At 38.1% G+C, this 19,547-nt stretch overlaps 1 protein-coding gene across 3 annotated transcripts in view; it reads left to right on the top strand.

Annotated features, from left to right (window-relative positions):
* Positions 1 to 329: 329 nt before the first annotated feature.
* The window catches only part of API5 (apoptosis inhibitor 5), a 34,747-nt gene continuing 15,529 nt past the window's right edge, over positions 330 to 19,547 (top strand). For 2 of the 3 annotated variants that reach the window (XM_064288261.1, XM_064288260.1), the window contains exons 1-9: positions 336 to 523; positions 10,624 to 10,785; positions 11,889 to 11,982; positions 12,461 to 12,526; positions 13,088 to 13,239; positions 14,670 to 14,876; positions 15,339 to 15,443; positions 16,637 to 16,726; positions 17,881 to 18,062. In XM_064288261.1, coding sequence (XP_064144331.1) covers positions 455 to 523; positions 10,624 to 10,785; positions 11,889 to 11,982; positions 12,461 to 12,526; positions 13,088 to 13,239; positions 14,670 to 14,876; positions 15,339 to 15,443; positions 16,637 to 16,726; positions 17,881 to 18,062 — 1,127 coding nt within the window. In that variant the 5' untranslated portion in view covers positions 336 to 454. Of the gene's footprint in view, positions 524 to 10,623; positions 10,786 to 11,888; positions 11,983 to 12,460; positions 12,527 to 13,087; positions 13,240 to 14,669; positions 14,877 to 15,338; positions 15,444 to 16,636; positions 16,727 to 17,880; positions 18,063 to 19,547 lie in introns of all 3 variants that reach the window. The other variant, XM_064288262.1, reaches the window with a different exon arrangement.

Genomic DNA, 19,547 nt, shown 5'->3' with positions numbered 1-19,547 from the left:
GTGGTTTGACCTCTCATACAGATCCCATCCATCATTCTATTTCTCTCCCTACAAAATCACTTATCTGGAAAACCTAAAATCTTTTCGGGGCAGAAGCGTAGTCATTTTGGCGTTTTCCCCCGCCGGTCACCAAGAGCTCCTAACCAGACTTAATCTTTTTTTTTTTAAACGCATGAGCTTATTTTACCATTGTTGGCGCTTTTTGCACCTCCAACCCTTAGAGGGCGATAAAACCCCAGGCGGCACATTGACGGTCAGTGAAGGCCGCTCCCGACGCGCACGTCTTTACGTAGGCGTTGGGGGTGGGGCCGTGCTGTGAGCGGTGACTGGCGGCGGCTCTGGCGGCTGCTGGGGACGTAACAGTGCGGGTCGCGGGCTTGGAGAACTTCCGAGGTGGTGGTGGCGCTGGCGCAGACGACGACAGCAGGAGCGGATCCTGGGTCTGTGGCTCACCATGCCGACGGTGGAGGAGCTTTACCGCAACTATGGCATCTTAGCTGATGCCACGGAGCAAGTGGGCCAGGTAAGTCCCCGAGCGGCCTGCGGGGCCCGGCGTTTCGCGGCCTCTCTCCAGCGGAGGCTCTCCGCAGTGCTCCCCCGACCGGGCCCGGGCTGCTCCTTCGCCCTCCCGCGGGCTCCCAGCCGTCCCGGGCTGTCTGGTCGGGCTAGGCCGGTGTCTGGGAGTGTAGATACCGGTTTCACCTGGGGGAACGTGGCCCCTCGGGTCCCAGGCTTCTCTGCCTCCCCTCTGCCGCCAGCCTTTTCTCGGCATAGCGTTTCGTAACTCAGCCTCTTCAGGCCCCCCGTTAATTCTCTTCCCAAGTCTTGGTCTCTAGATGTCTGTTGAGTCTTTTTTCTTCTTTTCGATGGTGCGCATTCCCAGGAAGACTAGATTGAGAGTTCTCCCCAAGAGGGCTAAAACCCCTTTCTCGAGGCGAGAATTTGCTGTTAGTTTTGTAAGAGTGGTTAGACAGAAGTTTGCGAGAAATCCAAGAGATCTTTACCCTCAGATTTGATCGAGGGTCCACAATTTTGTTTATTCAGTGTATATTTTGAGCCCCTACCGTGTACCAGGCAGGCACTGTGCCGGGCACTGTAGGTACAAGATAGAAAGATCCGCGGACTCGCGAAATGTACCTTTAGCGAGGGAGGCTAGGGATAAACAAATAAGAAAGATGTTTGTTTTTCCAGTGACAAGTGTTGTGAGGAATGTAAAATACGGCTGTGCAGTGGACCGTGGCGGGAGGGGGGGGAGTGCAGTTTTAAGTAGAGTTGTCTGGGCAGAGTCCTCCCTCTACTGTGTTTGTTCCAGACGCAGTTTTAGCAATGTTGAATTGTCCATAATACCCATCGTTTCTTGTAATTGTTAAGCACTGGAGTACACTGAACGTGAGGAGTTGGTAAGTGATTGGATATTTGTATGTGTTCTTGTGAAAAGAACCAGGCTCTTCCTGAGGTAAACGTAATCATTGTTAAAGAAATCCTATCCCATATCCTTTCAGTGCTGAGAACTTTGTGATTTTTCTGCTTACCCTCCCTGGCAGTAGGAAGTGAAAGATGGCAGAGTCAAATTAATAACATTAGTGAATCTGTGACAGTACCCCTCCCATCCCCTTTTCTGGACATGTGTAATTTGAATAGAGCTTTTTTTTTTTTTTTTTGGACGGGGCCTTATTTAGCTTAATCTAGAATTGTGGATATTACCCGTTTCAAGTATCAGATGGTTTTTCTTCCGTACATATTTCCATTTTCAGTAGGAAATTTTGCCATTATCAATGAGAAGTATCTACTGATGGTCTGCTATAGATGTGTATGTGGTATGTGTAGATCACCTGCGAAGGAGAAGTTGCCAGTCCCTTAAGGCAAGATGGGAAAACTATGGTCAGTCATTGTTTGATTTTGTTGTTGTTGTTCCTGGGAAGAACTAGTCATGAAGATATTCTCTACTATTTTATAACTTGTGACTGAGTTAAGGAAGATTGTAGCAAGTTGTTCTACCTAAATTTGACCTTGTTGGATGCACATCAGCTGAGAGGGTTGGGTTAGGAGCTAGACCAGTAGTTATCAGCTTGTAGATGGTGTATTGTTCTTGGGATTACCAAGTTCTAGAATACCTTGAACATGAGGAGATGATAAGTGGTTGGATGTCGGTATGTATGTGTTCTTAGGAAGAGAACCAGGCTCTCCCTGTAGTAAACCTAATCATTGTTTAAGAAATCCTATGCCACATCTTTTATGATTATCATAAAAAACACCATATACACAACCAAACATACGCCACTAGGTAAGCTTTTGGAAACTGTACACATAGCGCTGTCCCATTCCCCCCACACCCATTCTACTGCTGGAGTACAGTGTGTTAGGGCAACTGGAAGCCAAACTGGAATTTATGTGTGCGCAATGGTTAAACGCTTGGCTGCTAACCAAAAGGCTGGCAGTTTGAATTCACCAGCTGCTCCCTGGAAACCCTATGGGGCAGTTCTACTCTGTCCTGTAGGTTCGTTATGAATCAGAGTTGACTTGACAGCAGTGGGTTTTTTAATAAATAATTGAGAGTGTCTCATATTGCCTTCTTATGTTATCTTTAAATATAAAACAATTACTAAAGAATTTAACATGATTCCCAGTAGATAATGGGCAATCAGTGCCTTCATGACACTGTAATGACAGGTCACGATTGAAGACAAGTATCTCGACATACTGATGTGTAGTGATTTGCTCAGGCACAGTGAATTCTTGGAGAACTGAAGCTGGATTAAACCATAATGCCTACATACTCTGCTCTATTATGTAATAATTCCTCCCTTTTACAGAAAATGCCTAAAACCACACCCCCAAAAAATAATGGGTTTCAGGATGCTTCTGTGAATTTGAACTAACAAAGGCAAGAACCACCGTAATGGAGGGACACCATTTCATGTTTTTCTAAGGAGAAAGAAGTGTTTACGTGCTTGGTGTAGCAAAGCCTGATCTTCATATCAACTTATGAGATTTATAGGCAAGGTTTAAGTTTCCTGGTCATGTACCTGGAGCCCTGGTGGTGCAGTGGTTAAGCGTTGGGCTGCTAACCAAAAGGTTGGCAGTTTGAATCACCAGCCACTCCTTGGAAACCCTGTGAGGCCATTCTGCTCTGTCGTGTAGGGTTGCTGTGAGTCAGAATCAACTCGACAGCAGTGGGTTTAGTTTGGGTTTTTGGTTTTGCTACTATGTTTGTATTTATTAAGAGTTCTTGGAGTTTGTATTTTATTTCATTTAAGAACTGTTCTCATTTTCTTATTAACTACAGAGTCTTGAGGATAAGGGTTAAGCCCTTTTTTTCTCTCTCTGAACTGTACCTTGCCCTTTAGTAGACATTTCTTTTTCAAAGTTAGAGAAATATATACAAAGAAGGAACAGACATGCATATTTAAGAAACTGTTCATGAGGATAATTTCTGAAGGTTGAAGAAGGGAACTTTTATACATATATGAGCTTTTTTTTTTTAATCACGAGGCTGTGTTTTCTAAAAGCAAGCTATGAATGGTAAATTCTAAGTGAAGCGTCATTTAACACCTCAAACCCTTCCAGTCTCTGCTGTCTTTCCACTTGTAGCTCCCATGTTCCACATACTCATTCAGTCGCCCTTTCTTCCACTCTGCCTCTGCTACTCCTTCAGGTCTCTCTCCCCTGGTGTGTGTTCCTTTAGCTCTCTAACCCCCTTTCCCATTGCACTGCTCAAGGCTCCTGAATAACCAAACTAGAGCAAGCTGTGTTCTGCCATTATTTTTAATTTTGTTTCATAGTTTTCTGAATTTACTTGATTTCTGAGTGTAGATGTTTGATTTTATATTATGTTGTCAAAATTTTTTTTAAGTTAAAAAAAAACCACCAAGCACCTTTTCAGGGACTGTGGCAGTTAGGCTGATCTAAGATTGGGCCTATGTAATGCCTACCTCTGATTTCTTCTGTTCTCGTCATTGTTTAGAACACTGGCTCTTCAAAGTGGAAGCACATGGGCTTTACGAATTTATATTTCATGAGATACCACTCTCTTGGTAGCTTTTTTGTATGAGTAAACTAAAATCACACGCCATCCAGGTTCATAACCCTTCAGTAGTATGTGGAAGAATTAACAACCTACTTTAGTATCAAATGCAAATTAGATTTACTGAGTTTGAGAAATAAAGTGGTAATGTGCCTTAACTTATACAGTGGCATGTATAGTCTCTCTTACCCATTTTCTTTTTATCTGATACTTGAGAAATGCGTTTATTGAAGAAATCCTTCTCTACAATAATGTTTTATTTCTTAGAGGCTGCTTTCTAGGCCCAGATATGCATTTATCTCACCACTAATGTATATTCATTGTAGTTTGATAATCACTACCAGGAATTTTTGCTTATAAAATATACCTAATGAGTAAGGATCAAATTGTAGCTGACTTTTCACAATGAAATACCATCTTACCCCTATTAGAATGGCAGTGATCGAAAAAATAGGTGTTGGCAAGGTTGTGGAGAATAGGAACCTCAGCCATTGCTGGTGGGAATGTAAAATGGTACAGTCACTGTGGAAAACAGTTTGGTGATCCTCAAAAAATTGCACATAGAACTACCATTTGACCCAGTTATTCCGCTCTTAGGTATATCCCCAAGAGACTTGAAAGCAGCAACATGAACAGACACATGTACGCCAGTATTGCAGCACTTTTCACGATAGCCAAAAGGTAGAAACAACCAAAATGTCCGTCGGCAGATGAATGGATAAACAAAATGTGGTATATGTATATATATATGTATATATATATATACATATATATATATACATATATATATACACACACACATAAGGCTAAATGAAATCCTGATATATGCCACAACATGAATGAACCTTCAAAACATGCTGAGCAGAATTGGTCACAAAAGGACAAATGCCATATGATCTTACTTACATGAAATAAGCAAATACCAAAAAAAAAAATCCCATTGCTGTCAAGTCAATTCTGATTCATAGCGACCCTATAGGACAAGAACAGAACTGCCCCATAGAGTTTCCAAGGAGCAGCTGGTGGATTCGAACTGTTGACCTTTTGGTTAGCAGCCGTAGCTCTTAACCAGTACACCACAGGGTTTCCAAGCAAATATATAGAAACGAAAAATTATTAGTGGTCACCAGAGGTAGGTGGGAGGGGAAAGGAAGCGCTTTTGCTTAGCGGACAGTAAGTTAATGGTAGTGGAATAATCTGGAAATAAGAACAGTTGCACAACTGGAATGTGTTCAGTGTCACTGAATTATACATGTAGAAATTGTTGAATTGGTTTATGTTTTGTTATGTGTATTTTCACCACAATTAAAAAAATTATTGCTGACTTTTTACTTGGAAGTATCTTAGGGATTTCTTTAGAATTCTTTTTTAATCAGATATTAAAGCACACAAATATGCACAATTTTTAGAATGCATTAAAAGTATTTACAATTAAAGCTTGTCAGGATTACAAATATATTTGTCTAAAATGTGCAGTTGTGTTGGAAGAGGAAAAAAAAAGCAGTGCTCTGTACTATTTGGAATATTTTGTTGTGATTACAATCCTACCTGTCATTGAATCATTGTGATCACTAAAAATAATCAACTTCTACCTTGTTTCCTACTGTGAAAAGCAGAAGTAGTAACTACTTTAGGAAGATTCATTCTGTAAAAAGTCTTGTCCCTAAGCTGCAGTTAGAAGACAAATTAGCAGAGCATTTTATGATTATGATTAATGTTGAATGAGCTATTGTCTTGAGAAGTGCTAAGAAATTCTCTTTCATTCAAAGACCTGGCAAGGAAGGATATCATTTTATTTTGTATTACTTGAAGGGTAATTGCTCCAAGTCTGTTAGTAATGTCTGCTAAATTATTTAATAAAACTGATGCCTACTAATAGTAGAAACTTTGATTTGTAGTTTGAATATGTTCAAATGTCTTAACTTTTGAAGAGCCTTGCTGTGCTTGGGATGCCTGTGTGGAAATGGTATTTAGGACTTAAATTTTTACCCTTCATGGTCCTACATCTAGCCAATATTTTTTTCCTCTTTAATTAATTAATGTTCAGAACACTATTTAAAAGACACTAATTATGGAAGCATGATAATTGGCACAGATCTTGTCTTTGGAGCCCAGCAGAACTGTGTGCAGATCCTGGATCTGCTGCTTAACTAGTGGCTCTGGACAAATCAGTTTACTTCTCTGAGCCTTGGTTTTCTCATCTGAGAAATAGAGGTAGTACTAACACCAGTTCACAGCTTTATTGTGGGATGTGTACATAAGGCATCAGTAAGTCCCTGGTAGGCTTTCAGTAAATGTTGCTAATTATTCCTTTTTATTTGATTTCAGATTTTTTCTTGGGGGAGGGAGGTTTCCAAGCAAAGATTCTTTTTTTAACTTTAGACAATGTAAGCAGTTTTTTTTTAAAGGCTTTACCAGTAAAGCTTTGAGTTTGAGTTCAAAGAAAACGGATTTGTGCTATTCTGTAAAAAATAAGTCCAGAAGACTTTCAAAATTCAAGACTTAGTTTTTATGATGTCTGTCCAGAAGCTTTGAGGCAAACCACAGGAATGTAAAGTGGTAGAGAAGTCAGCCATGATTTTTTTCACTTTTGTGCTGAAAAGTATATAATACACTTTTGAAGTAGTAACTCCTGAAGACTGGTTTTTGTGTCTGCGTTTTGTGTGGAAGCTATCCTTATTTACAGAGATGTCTTTTATTTGAGAGTCAGTGTTATGTTTAGCGTATCAGAAAGAACTGTCATTTAATCTGTTGATGGAAATCGTTTTTTCAAACTAAGCAGATACGTTGAAGGTCCCTGAATGGTGCAGATGGTTTGCACTCATCTCACCTAAAGGTTGGCTGTTCAAACCCACACAGTGGCTCCATAGATGAAAGGCCTGTCGATCTGTTAGGATTACAGCTTCTATTAGAATTACATCTGAGAAAATCCTGTGAAACAGTTCTACTCTATAACATGTGGGGTCACGATGAGTTAGAATCGACTCAATGGCAATGAGTTTTTTTACTAAGATAGGTTGGCAGTATTTGAGCTTTTAATGTAGTGTAGTAAGTGTGCAAATTATATTAAACCTGTACCTTTAGAAAAATTTAATTGTGACCATAGTCTTTTGATACATAGTTTTTTAAATATTCTGTGTACTTAGTTAGATCATACTGTACCTAAATAATTTTACATCTTGATTTTTTTTTTTTTTTAACCTTACATAGTATTTAAGGAGCCCTGGTGGTGCAGTCGTTAAAGCAGTCAGCTGCTAATTGAAAGGTCAGTGGTTCGAAACCACCAGCCGCTCTGTGGGAGAAAGATGTGGCAGTCTGCTTCTGTAGAGATGTACAGCCTTGGAAACCCTATGAGGTTGCTATGAGTTGAAACTGACTTGACAGAAGTAGGTTTGGTTTGGTGGGGTATTTAGTACTTGCCACGTCCATGAAAAGAATTACTATAAAACTAAAAATTTGATGATTCTATAAACATTGGATGTTTATGCCCAAATTAGTCCATTCCGCTCTCGATGGCATTAAGTGAGCTCACATATCTAAAGCACTTAGAACAGTGTCTTATACAGAGTATAAACACTGTGCTGTGTAAACATTTGATATTATAATTTTTAAGGCTTTTCTCACTTAAAGTTTTGTCCACCTATCCAAACAGAGGCTGTATGTATAAAACCAAACCCGTTGCTGTCCAAGATGATTCCAACTCATAGGTACCCTAGAGGACAGAGTAGAACTGCCCCATAGAGTTTCTAAGGAGCAGCTGGTAGATTCAAACTGATGACGTTTTGGTTAGCCCAAAGGCTCCTTCTCAGAGTTTAGGAGGCTAGAAGTCCAGAATCGGGGTGCCAGCTCTAGAGGAAGACTTTCTCTCTCTGTCAGTTCTAGGGGAAGATCCTTTCACCTTTCAACATCTGTGAGCCAGGTGTCCCTTAGAGGTCTCCATGTGTCTTGGCATTAGTATTCCCCAGGGTCTAGGAGGTGTTCAGTGCAGGACACCGAATCTGAAGAATGCGCTCCACTCCCAGCTCTTCTTTCTTGGTAGTGGTGAGGTCGCTCCCGTTTCTGCTAGCTTCTCTCTCCTTTAGTCTCTTGTAAGATAAAAGGTGTGACTCAAGCAAGGGTGTGACTTAAATAAGGATGTGACTTGAGTCATACCCTCTTGTAAGGCTGTGAATCAAGATACACCCTACGCTGATGCTGTGTCATTAACATATAGAGGTTAAATCTCACAACATGGGTGAATCTGGAGGGTGTTATGCTGAGCGAAATAGTCAATCACAAAAGGACAAATACTGTATGAGACCATTATTATAAAAACACATGAAAATGCTTCCACACAGAAAGACAATTTTTGATGGTTAGGAGGAAAGGAAGGGGTGGGGAGGGAAAAACACTAGGGGTCTCTATGAGTTGGAATCAGCTCGACGGCACTGGGTTCTGTTTTAGGTAATAGAAAAGTGGTAACTTCAGTGAAGGGTAAACAGCATACAGTACTGGGGAAGTCAGCATATCTTGACGAGGGCAAAGTTTTAGAAGCTTCACAGACACATCCAAACGCTCTGAGAGACTGAGCTACTGGGCTGAGGCCTGGGGACCATGGTCTTGGGGGACATCTAGCTCGATTGACCTAACATAGTCTGTAAAGAAAATGTTCTACATCCGATTGTGGTGAGTAATGACTGGGGTTTTAAAAGCCTGTAAGCGGCCATCTAAGATACATCTATTGGTCCCATCACGGCAGGAGCAAAGGAGAATGAAGAAGACTAAAGACACAAGAGAAAGATTAGTACAAAGGACTAATGGACCACAACTACCACAGCCCAGAACAACTAGGTGGTGCCTGGCTACCACCACCGACTGTGCTGACAGGGATCACAATAGAGGAAAGAGCTGGAGAAAAATATAAAACAAAATCCAGATTCACCAAAAAAAAGACCAGGCTTGTTGGTCTGACAGACTGAAGAATCCCCAAGAGTATGGTCCCCGGACACCCTTTTAACTCAGTAATGAAGTCACTCCTGAGGTTTACCTTTAGCCAAAGATTAGACAAGTCTCTAAGGTCAACAATAACACACATGAGGGACATACTTCTTAGTTCAATCATGTATATGAGACTAATGGGCACACCAGCCCAAAAGCAAGGACAAGAAGGCAGGAAGGGACAGCAAAACTGTATGAATGGAAGCAGGGAATCTCGGATGCAGAAGAAGAGAGTGTTGGCACATTGCAGGGTTGACAACCAATGTCCCAAAACAATTTGTGTATTAACTGTTTGATGAGACACTAATTTGCTCTGTAAACTTTCACCTAAATAGCAATTTTAAAAAAGAGGTTAAGATTTACAACATCACAAAATGGAGGAAAATTACATCAGATCACAAAATAGAGGACAACCACACAATACTGGGAATCATGTCCTAGCCAAAATTGACCCATATTTTGGGGGAGATACAATTCAATCTATGACATTCCAACATTTGGCCCCCAAAAATTCATGTCCTTGCCACATTTAAAATACATTCACCCTATCATAACCCAAAAGTCTTAAATTAACTCCAGTTCCAAAATTTCATCTTCTGAATCATCTAAATCAAATGTGGGTAAGACTGTAGGCGTATTCTACCTGGCGGCAAGATTCCTTTTCCAAAGTACAATTGTGATGTAGGCACAAGGTAGACATTTCTGTTACGAATGGGTGAAATTGGAGGGAAAGAAAGGGTAACAGACACCAAGCAAGTCTAAAACTCAGCAGAACAATATACATTAGCTCTCAAGGCTTGAACATATCCCAAATATGTTCTTTGGGACCATCTGGGCAAGGGCCTCATCCTGCTGACTCTGAGTGTTGACCATGGTCTCTGAATTCTGGGTGGAGGCCCCTCAGCCCTGGGCTTCACCCCCGCCTTCCAGGCTCACTGGGACAGCAATTCTGCTCTCTCAGCTTTGGGTGGCCCCATTCTCCTTGTTCATCTGAGTGGCAGCACTGTCCCCTAGCGTGCCTTAACAGCAGCTCCACACTCCAGAACCAAGTTGGCAAAGATCCAACTCTTTGAAACCCAGGAGGTGTCGCACCACACTTTGGAATTCAGGAGACCATGACCCCACCCTTGGAAAGCGAGAAGGCCCTGCATCCCGTGCTCCTGCCAACAGTTCCACTAATCTCCGAACTGCTCCAGGGATGATCCTTTTCTTTCCTTGGAGGACAACAGATGTCGCTCCTTTGGCCTGTTTCCTACCTATAGAATTCAAGCGTTTTTTCCTTTCATTCTTCTCTGTCTTCAGCCTAAGCTGATGGGTTTTCTGCTTGGTAGTTGGTTAGATCCATTAGTCTCAGTTCAGAAACAATTCAGTCCATGACAAGAATGAAGTACTGGTACATTAAAAAACTTACTTGCTTTTTCCAACTCAAATTAAGTCATCCTTCTCCCTTTTCCAATTCAGTATTTGGAGAGGGATAAGAGAACAGGGAGGTAGATGTACCATTTAAGCAGTAAAACTCCAAAATAAGCCATATATTTTATCCTCTGTAATTTTTTTAATGCAGACTCAAACAAGGTATTCACCAAAATTGTGTTTTCTATTCTGCTTCATTTTTCTTTTAGCATAAAGATTCCTATCAGGTGATACTGGATGGTGTGAAAGGCGGTACCAAGGAAAAAAGATTAGCGGCTCAGTTTATTCCAAAATTCTTTAAGCATTTTCCAGAATTGGCTGATTCTGCTATCAACGCACAGTTAGACCTCTGTGAGGATGAAGATGTATCAGTAAGTTTATGATTGAAGCTTTTCAACAAGCTTTGAAATATTTCTCTTAAAATTCCTGGATTTCTTTCTGTATAGCTAATGTAATTAGAGTGCTGACGCTATCAGTGCGGAATAAAGTACTGCGGTATGGTCTGGCATAACGTCATACCCAAGCTATATATAATCTGCATTTGAGAAAAAGTATTGGCTCGTGTTGCCCCCTTTCAACTGTGAAAAATGTACAGTTTTGCTTATCTGTTATTCATTGTTAAAAGCAGGTTGTGGCTTATAGCTTTTTCTAGATTGTTATGCATTGGGTATATGAAATTAGACTAATGTTAGTTTTTAGTCAATTTGTGTTTGCTTGGTTAGTTAATTACTTAATTAAAAAATGTTACATCATAAAATACGACTCCGCATTTAAATATTTTGCATGGCAGAAAAAATAATTGGTCTGTGTAATAATTGTATGTGATCACTAAAATAAGAACTAATTTTTCTTAGACTGTAATTCAGTGGAACAGAATTAACCGTTAGCATATCTGACCGTTAATACAGGTTTCTAAGTATTTTCAGCTTTTAACTACTGGTTTTTCAAATGAAATTCATGAACCACCAACGTTTCATGGATGATTTTTAGATATTTATCCCTATATTTTTTATGTAAAACTAAAAAAGCCAAAATTAGTATTTAAAGTTAAGTGCATAGAAGATATTCATAAATATTATATTAAGTACTTAACATGAAAAATTATAAAACAGTTACCTAAGCCACAGTAGCTATTTTTAGAGGTTATAGTATGATATGCCCAAAAGCAGTAAAACCTCAACTGTTATATTTGCCATTGTTTATAATTTCCAAATCTGTCTACTCCAGTTCCACATTTAAATTCTCTTTGCACCACATTGTTTCAGTTATTCTATGAGACTTGAATATTAAGTTAGAAAAAAAAAATGATTTTTAAAAGATCACTACTAGAAAGCTCATGTTTTATATTTTTATGACTCATACAGGCCCTTAATTATGGTTTCTCTCTAGTTTTAGTTTTCTTAGAAAGTTGGGTTTGTTATTTTTAAAAAATGAAAATAGTATTTGGTTAATCTTTGTTTTAAATCATGCTTAGATCCGACGTCAAGCAATTAAAGAGCTGCCCCAGTTTGCCACTGGAGAAAACCTTCCCCGAGTGGCCGACATACTAACCCAGCTTTTGCAGACAGGTAGGGGATTTTATTATTACCGTGCCCTTTTATGTAAATATGACTTCTCTCTGAAATATTAACTCTGTATTTTAGGTGTTTTTTTTTTGTTTTGTTTTGTTTTTTGCTAAAGGATCTGCCTCTGATAGAGATTTATTTTATCCATTCAGTAGTTTGAAGCCTGCCTTGACTCCCCAATTATGTAATTCTAGTGTTGTAGTGTTTTGATTTTAATTCTGTTTATAAAGATATAATGACTGGATTCTTTCAGGAACGTTTGATGTATCACAATCCCCAATTTCCTGTAGCATCTTAATTGTACCACCCTAACATAAAGGTTTCCCAAGTGTGCCAGATCAGGTTCTCCACTTTTAAACGGAAGATGTATTTTCTGGGTACTTTTTTAGAGAATTGTGAGAAACTATGTCAAATCTTTGAAAATGAGACAGATGATGTTTCAAATTTATTTTATACATTGTGGTTCTTTTTCCTTATTCAGATGACTCTGCAGAATTTAACTTAGTGAACAACGCTCTGTTAAGTATATTTAAGATGGATGCAAAAGGTAAGACCAGTTCTTACTCTGAATTGTGTTTGACGTCTTAAAGAATTAGAAGCTTGGCATTATTCATTAAGGATAAATGCCAGATAAATTTTTTTATAAAATTTAAGTTTGGGCTTCAGCCAGAGATCTATTTCATATAAATTCTAGGTATTTTGAAAAAAATCTGCTTAGCTCTCAAGGTGTGGCTTGAAAAAGCAGCAGAAGTAATTGCAAGAACAAATTAAGCTTTTCTGTTGGAAAACTCCCTTTGCTACTTTAAAGAAATTTTTTCAAAATACCTCGATTTGATTCATTATTAATAACAACAAAAAAGGAAAAGTCATGCTCAAGCTGATTCTGTCTCCTTGACCAAGCATGTCATTACTATATTATGGTTGGATGTATATATAGGTATAGATAGACATTTCAAATTTCTTTTTACCAATATTGATAGTATTCAGGTTTATCAACTCATTTGAGAAGAAATACTATAAATTGAGTTAAACGGAAATACTTCCCATTCTTTATTGTGCATACAATATAGAAGAATTGACTTGCTACACTTAATTTTTTTGTGTGCAGGGACTTTAGGAGGCTTGTTCAGCCAAATACTTCAAGGAGAAGACATTGTTAGAGAACGAGCAATCAAATTTCTTTCTACAAAACTTAAGACTTTGCCAGATGAAGTTTTAACAAAAGAAGTAGAGGAGCTTATATTAACTGAATCCAAAAAGGTAAGCTTCAGTCATCATTTGGAACATCTCTAAAGCAAAAGAACATATTTAGAATTAGCAGTATTTTATCAGTGTTATATGTGCCTTGTGTGTAAATGGCATATCCCATTAGAACCACCAGAGAGCTTTTTCAGGTTTTTCTTGTATTGTACTTAGCACTGTGGCCACTTTAATGATGAACGGGTGTGTTAATTTAAAAGGTATAATCACATTTAAATCCTTTGTGGTGTTATCCTCAAAATTTATGCATCCTTCAGAACTTTACAAATCACCTCCTTCAGGAAACTCCTTGATCCCCACTTATATCCTAGGCTATTCTCCCATCATACCCATTGCCATTGTGTTGCTTCTGACTCATAGCAGCCCTATAGGACAGAGTAAAAACTGCCCCATAGGGCTTTCAGGGAGCAGCTGGTGGATTCGAATGGCCAACCTTTTGATTAGCAGCCTGAGCTCTTAACCACTGCACCACCAGGACTTCTGTTCTCCCGTAGTATTCTGGATTATGTCAAAATGAAATATATTATCACGTTGATTCTACCCCAGGAGACTGTCAGCTCTTTGAGAGCACAAGGCCATGCTTACTTGTCTATGTTCCCACCTTCTAGCGTAATTATAGATACTAAGTTCTCATAAGGTATGTTACAACTAACTTTTTACTCATAAAGTGGCAAAGTTTGGGAATGATTTACTTTTTTTAATACATTCAAGAAGATTCAAAGTTTTCTTTATAATAGCACCACTCACTTGCTTCCTGATAAGACTTCCTCAGTGAGAGAGAAGGAGCAGCTCTTCAGCTGGGAAGATCAGCATATTTTACCTTTGCCCCAGCTGGTGATCTGGTGGAGAATGTCATGATTGTGAGCTCCTTAGGTCAGAGAACAGAAAAGTTTAGACCCACTGATTCAGAGGACTTAAAAATAAGACTTGTGTGGTCTTCCATTTTGTGTTCAATTACCATCTTAATGGGAACGAAGCTGCTTCTAAATACAGGAACGTGAATCTGATTTAGCAGTTTACTACTGAGTTGCTCAGCCTTTTTTCATTATCAGCTACCTAAAAAGCCTTTTCCTAATCCCCGTGAAATTTTAATATCACAGATAGGCTGTATATCTGTTTATGTACTGTATGCATATCTGTGCTTTATACATAAAAAGAGTAAAATTTTCCCAAGAACCGAGTCAGAATCAACAGCAGTGGGTTTTTTGCCAAGGTGGGGAGTGATATATTGCCCCAGTTGAAAATACATGGCTAGCACTTCGCAGGTGAACTGATTGAGGCTAGAAATTGTCCTTTTCATCAGCATGTCAGAAGCATTAATATCAAACTGACTTTAGTAGCTGAAATAAACTTGCTGCCGTTTCCGTATTGATCTGTCGTCCCCATTAGGGCACTAAAGATACCACCTATTCTGAATTGTCTCTTTGCAGGTCCTAGAAGATGTGACAGGTGAAGAATTTGTTCTGTTCATGAAGATACTATCTGGGTTAAAAAGCTTACAGACAGTGAGTGGAAGACAGCAACTTGTAGAGTTGGTGGCTGAGCAGGCTGACCTGGAACAGACCTTCAATCCCTCGGATCCGGACTGCGTGGACAGGCTCTTACAGTGCACTCGGCAGGCGGTGCCCCTCTTCTCTGTGAGCGCTTGTTCTCCATAGCTAGTGTTTTGATTACTGTATTACCTTAATACAGTGGAGTGAATATTTGTTTTCAGGAGACAGGAGTGAGGGATATGAGAGCCCAAAGCAGCAAGAAATTTCTTTGAAGCCTTCCTTAAAGTCTTCTTTAAATTATGCGTTTTTATTTTATATTACAGTTCACTTAAAATAAATGGTTTAGTCATTTAACTTTTTTCCTTAAATTTAGATTGTTGCTGTAGGAAAATAATGTTTTTCCCCTGGCATAACTCAGTTTGAAAAATACAATTTAAAGGATCTGTCCTCTGAGAAATACACAGTCCGAAAATTCGATGCTAAAGTTTCCCCCGCAGTGTGTCCTAAGAACCAGGGAAGCACTGAAATGTATTCAGTTGAAGGACATTCTGCTGTTTGAGAGTTTTTTTTTTTTTGACAACTCAATCTTCTTTGAATTTTTTTCAGAAAAATGTTCATTCCACAAGGTTTGTGACTTATTTCTGTGAGCAGGTTCTTCCGAACCTAAGTTCCTTGACTACCCCAGTGGAGGGTCTTGATATACAGTTGGAGGTAAGGAAAAATTTCTGCTTTTAGCATTGAGAAGGCATTCTCATATTTTAACAAGAATGTAAACCACTAACTTAAGTCTGATTTCTAAGAGAATAATTTAAATGTCTGGTAATGGCTAGCCAGTGATCTACTAGCCCAGGATTAATTGCATAGGAATGCTTCATGTATTCAATTAAAGTTTACTGCAGTGGGAAAACTGCCAGTTTTTTTTTTTATTGTAGTCAGTGGCTGCTTTTGTGCCCTTAATATTTTTAAATAAGGTATTTAATTTGTATATAGTTTCTATCCCTGTTCACAACTGATGGATCCATATTTAAATAGGATTAACACAAAATATCCTTTAACCCTTCTCCCCCAATAGATTAACTCCTCTCCCTGTTTCATATCTGAATTGTAATGTGCATGTATATTTTTAACAGCATTTATGATACTTTACATTTATTTATAATACCTGCCCTCATTTCACTGATTTATCTCTGAATCTCTAAATCTACTGCAGCTTCTGATCCTGAAAGGCATTTAATGACTTTTTAATTGCACAGAAACATGGAAATGCGTGTGCCATTTCCCTCCTAAGTCTTTGGGAGAGAACAGAGTCTCGATGTGCACTGCCACTGCAGCTTGTTTCAGATGTCCCAGGCCAGGCTTATCTGACTGGGAATGGGTAAAGCAGAGATGAACTTTGAGAATGGTGGCAATTAACCAATACTTTGAATTAGTATCCAGAGACTTAATTTAATAGCGAATGAGGCCCACCCTAATTCTTTGCTCTCAAGAATACATTCTAAGTTTCTCTCTGATGCTATGAACTGTCTTAAATTAGTTTTCTCTTTTTTGCATTATGTTCATTACCATCAATATTAACCTTTAGCGGAAAATGTCATGTGTATTCTTTTCCTTACTGCTTCTTACAGATACACTGGGAATCATGAGATCTGGGTTTTAGGGTCTGCCCTGCTATACTCGTACACTGTGACTTTGCTAAGTCACATAATCTCCCTGACCTTCAGTTTCCTCAAATGTAAAATGTCGGCTTGCATCTCTAAATTTTTTTTTCCAATTCAAACATTATGATTCTGTAAAAGCATAACTAAAAATAAGCAAAGTCTTAAACAGTTATTTAGAATCATTCAATTTTACACCCCCGTTCATTCAAACAATAGTAGTAATAACCAGTGAATTGTATGTTTTAGGTATTGAAATTGTTGGCGGAGATGAGCTCATTTTGTGGTGACATGGAAAAGCTAGAAACAAATTTAAGGAAACTATTTGATAAGTTATTGGTAAGATCTTTTTTCTTTCCCTGTGGCATAGTCAGTATATAGCCTAAAAGCCTAATAATAAATAAGATTAATTTGCAGATTAAAGAGAACCAGCTTTTGAAATTTAGATTAAACAGTAATTTTAACAGGTGTTGTTAGCTGCTTAGACCATGGGCTGACTACCTAAGTAGTATCAGGTTTTGTAATTTTTAAGCTTTTTTTTTTTTTTTTCCAAAAATCTGTTTTAATCTTGGGCTTTGGTGTTTCTTCTGTTGATGCTTTGCATACAGTGTCATATAGGATTTATAGTGAGTCTTTATTATTTTCTTACCAGTATTTTCATATCTGTGTAAAAGAAATGAGCTCCGACTCTGCTGATTTTGCTAAATAGTCTCAAAACTGAAATTAGCATCGCATTTTCTTTACATTTCCTTTAGGTCCACCATCCAGGTAGCTTCCCAAGGCCAAGTAGCTTTAGCAATCAGGAAATAGACTCTGCCATTTAAGTCATAATTTAGGGGAAAAGAGGCCATCTGATTAGACAATTATCAGCATCACTAATGATTTTCTAGTTTGATGTGAGCAGTTACGGAAACAACCAAGACAGTACCTGTTGTGGTAAACATTAAGCATTTAGCCTGAATTGGTTTGTCCAAATCTATGGTCCTTTCAGACCTGTAGTACCCATTGGGTGTTACAACACTGATACTGGATACCTTTGACGGTACTTTGAATGCAGATAAAGTCTATAATAAAACAGTATTGACTAATGTTCAGAAAAGATTTTTGGAGTTAGCATAATGTAGTGGTTGAAAGAATCAACTTTTGATATCCAACCTAAATTGAGTGCTGACTCTTCACCTTACTAACTTTGTCACCATTAAGAAGTTACCTAAGCTCTCTGAACCTCAATTCCCTCATCTAAGTGTCTAATAAATATTAGGTACTTTCATTGTCAGTAGTAGTAGTAGTAGCCACTGTAACATAGGTATACATGGAGAGTTGCCAGGCTACAACATTGATCCAATAGGTGAAAGAGAACCGTTACTTAAGCTTTTGATCTTGGTAAATTTTAATGCTTCATGTCTTAAAAGCATGCCTTACAATTACTTGAGTATATATTTACAATTAGAAGTATTTATAGAAAATTGCAAATCTGTATTTTCATATCTTAGGAGTACATGCCTCTCCCCCCAGAAGAAGCAGAAAATGGGGAGAATGCTGGAAATGAAGAACCTAAGCTGCAGTTCAGTTATGTGGAATGTTTATTGTATAGCTTTCACCAGTTGGGCCGAAAACTTCCAGATTTCTTAACAGCCAAACTGAATGCAGAAAAGCTCAAAGATTTCAAAATCAGGTAATGTATAATTGAGGTGCTCCAATCCTTGGCAAAGGTGGTAGCTCATCTTGAAGTTCCTTGGGTTTTGTTTCTGTGTTTTTTATAAGCGCTTTCTTCCACCCTCCCTTACCTCCAGAAGGAAACTGGAAAACCCTATCAAACCTTACCAAAGGTAAGCTCCCAGGAGCTACAAGACTAGGGATCTGCTGGGGAGGGGAAGAATCCAGATTCAGCCCCATTGTTCAGAGTTGAATGAAGCCTTCTTGCTGGCTACCTTGTGGATCTTCCATTAAAACAGTAAAATTACAATAGTGGCTTCGAAGTCAGTAGAGGATAGGGAAGAAACACAGAAGACTAAATCCCAAAGAAAACAGGGTGTTAAAGAACAAAAACAAAATGGTAAAATAAATTCTTATATATATATATAGATAGATAGATATAAATCAAACCCATTGCTGTCGAGTCGATTCCGACTTATAGCAACACTATAGGACAGACTAGAACTGCCCCCATAGGTTTTCCAAGGAGCGCTTGGTAGATTTGACTACCGACCTTTTTAGTTAGCAGCCCTTATATATAAGTAGTCTTAATAAATATTAACAAAACCCAGTGATTAAAAGAACATTATTATAAACTATTATTTAAAAGAAACATTATTAGATTGACTTTTTTAAAATGTAGGTGCTGCTTATAAGAGAGAAATCTATCACAACCAGAAAGAAACCTTGAAATAAGAACATGGAAAAAGATAAATTGTGTAATACTAATCAAAAAAGATGGTTTAATATTTTTATAAAATATAAAAGAAATTGAATTTAAGACAAAAAATTAAGGAACAAAGATGATTACTAAATAATAAAAGGAATCATCTACCAATAAAATATAATGAACTATGCATTTAACAATAGAGCTCTAAAACAGTTAAACTAAAACAAAATTATAAGAAGAAGCTGACAGTTAATATCAAACACACAAAACTTAGTAAGATATGAAGGATCTAAACAATAAAAATAACCTTTCTCTTTTAGTACACTGCACTCAAAAAATAAAGAACATGTGGTAGTTTTTACAAGCATACATTAAACATTTATAAAATTAACAATGCATGTTAGCTCTTAAAGGAAGGCTTAATACATTTCCCAAAATATTTATAACTGAACTACAACGAACATACCCCATTGTAAAATTTGAGGGATGTGATTGAAGTAGTATCTTGATTCTAAAGATTGAAAACAAATGAGTAAGAAAAGGATCAAAAGAATAAACCTAAAGGACATGGAAGGAAGGAAGGAAGGAAATAATACAGATGAAATGAAAGATTAATGAAATAGAAAAAAAGATGCTGGTTTGAAAAAAAATTAATAGGCAAGAGTGACCAAGAAAATAAAGTTTGTATAAGATGGGGAATACAGGAACAAAAGGTAGTAACTAAGAACAGAAAGAGGGCTATAATTTAAGACAGAGCAGAGATTTTTTTAAATTGTAAAAACTAGGTAGCTCAAG

This window comes from Loxodonta africana, chromosome 7, assembly GCF_030014295.1.
Source record: "Loxodonta africana isolate mLoxAfr1 chromosome 7, mLoxAfr1.hap2, whole genome shotgun sequence".
In the NCBI taxonomy this organism is placed as follows: domain Eukaryota; kingdom Metazoa; phylum Chordata; class Mammalia; order Proboscidea; family Elephantidae; genus Loxodonta; species Loxodonta africana.
This window is presented reverse-complemented; position numbering and strand designations above follow the sequence as displayed.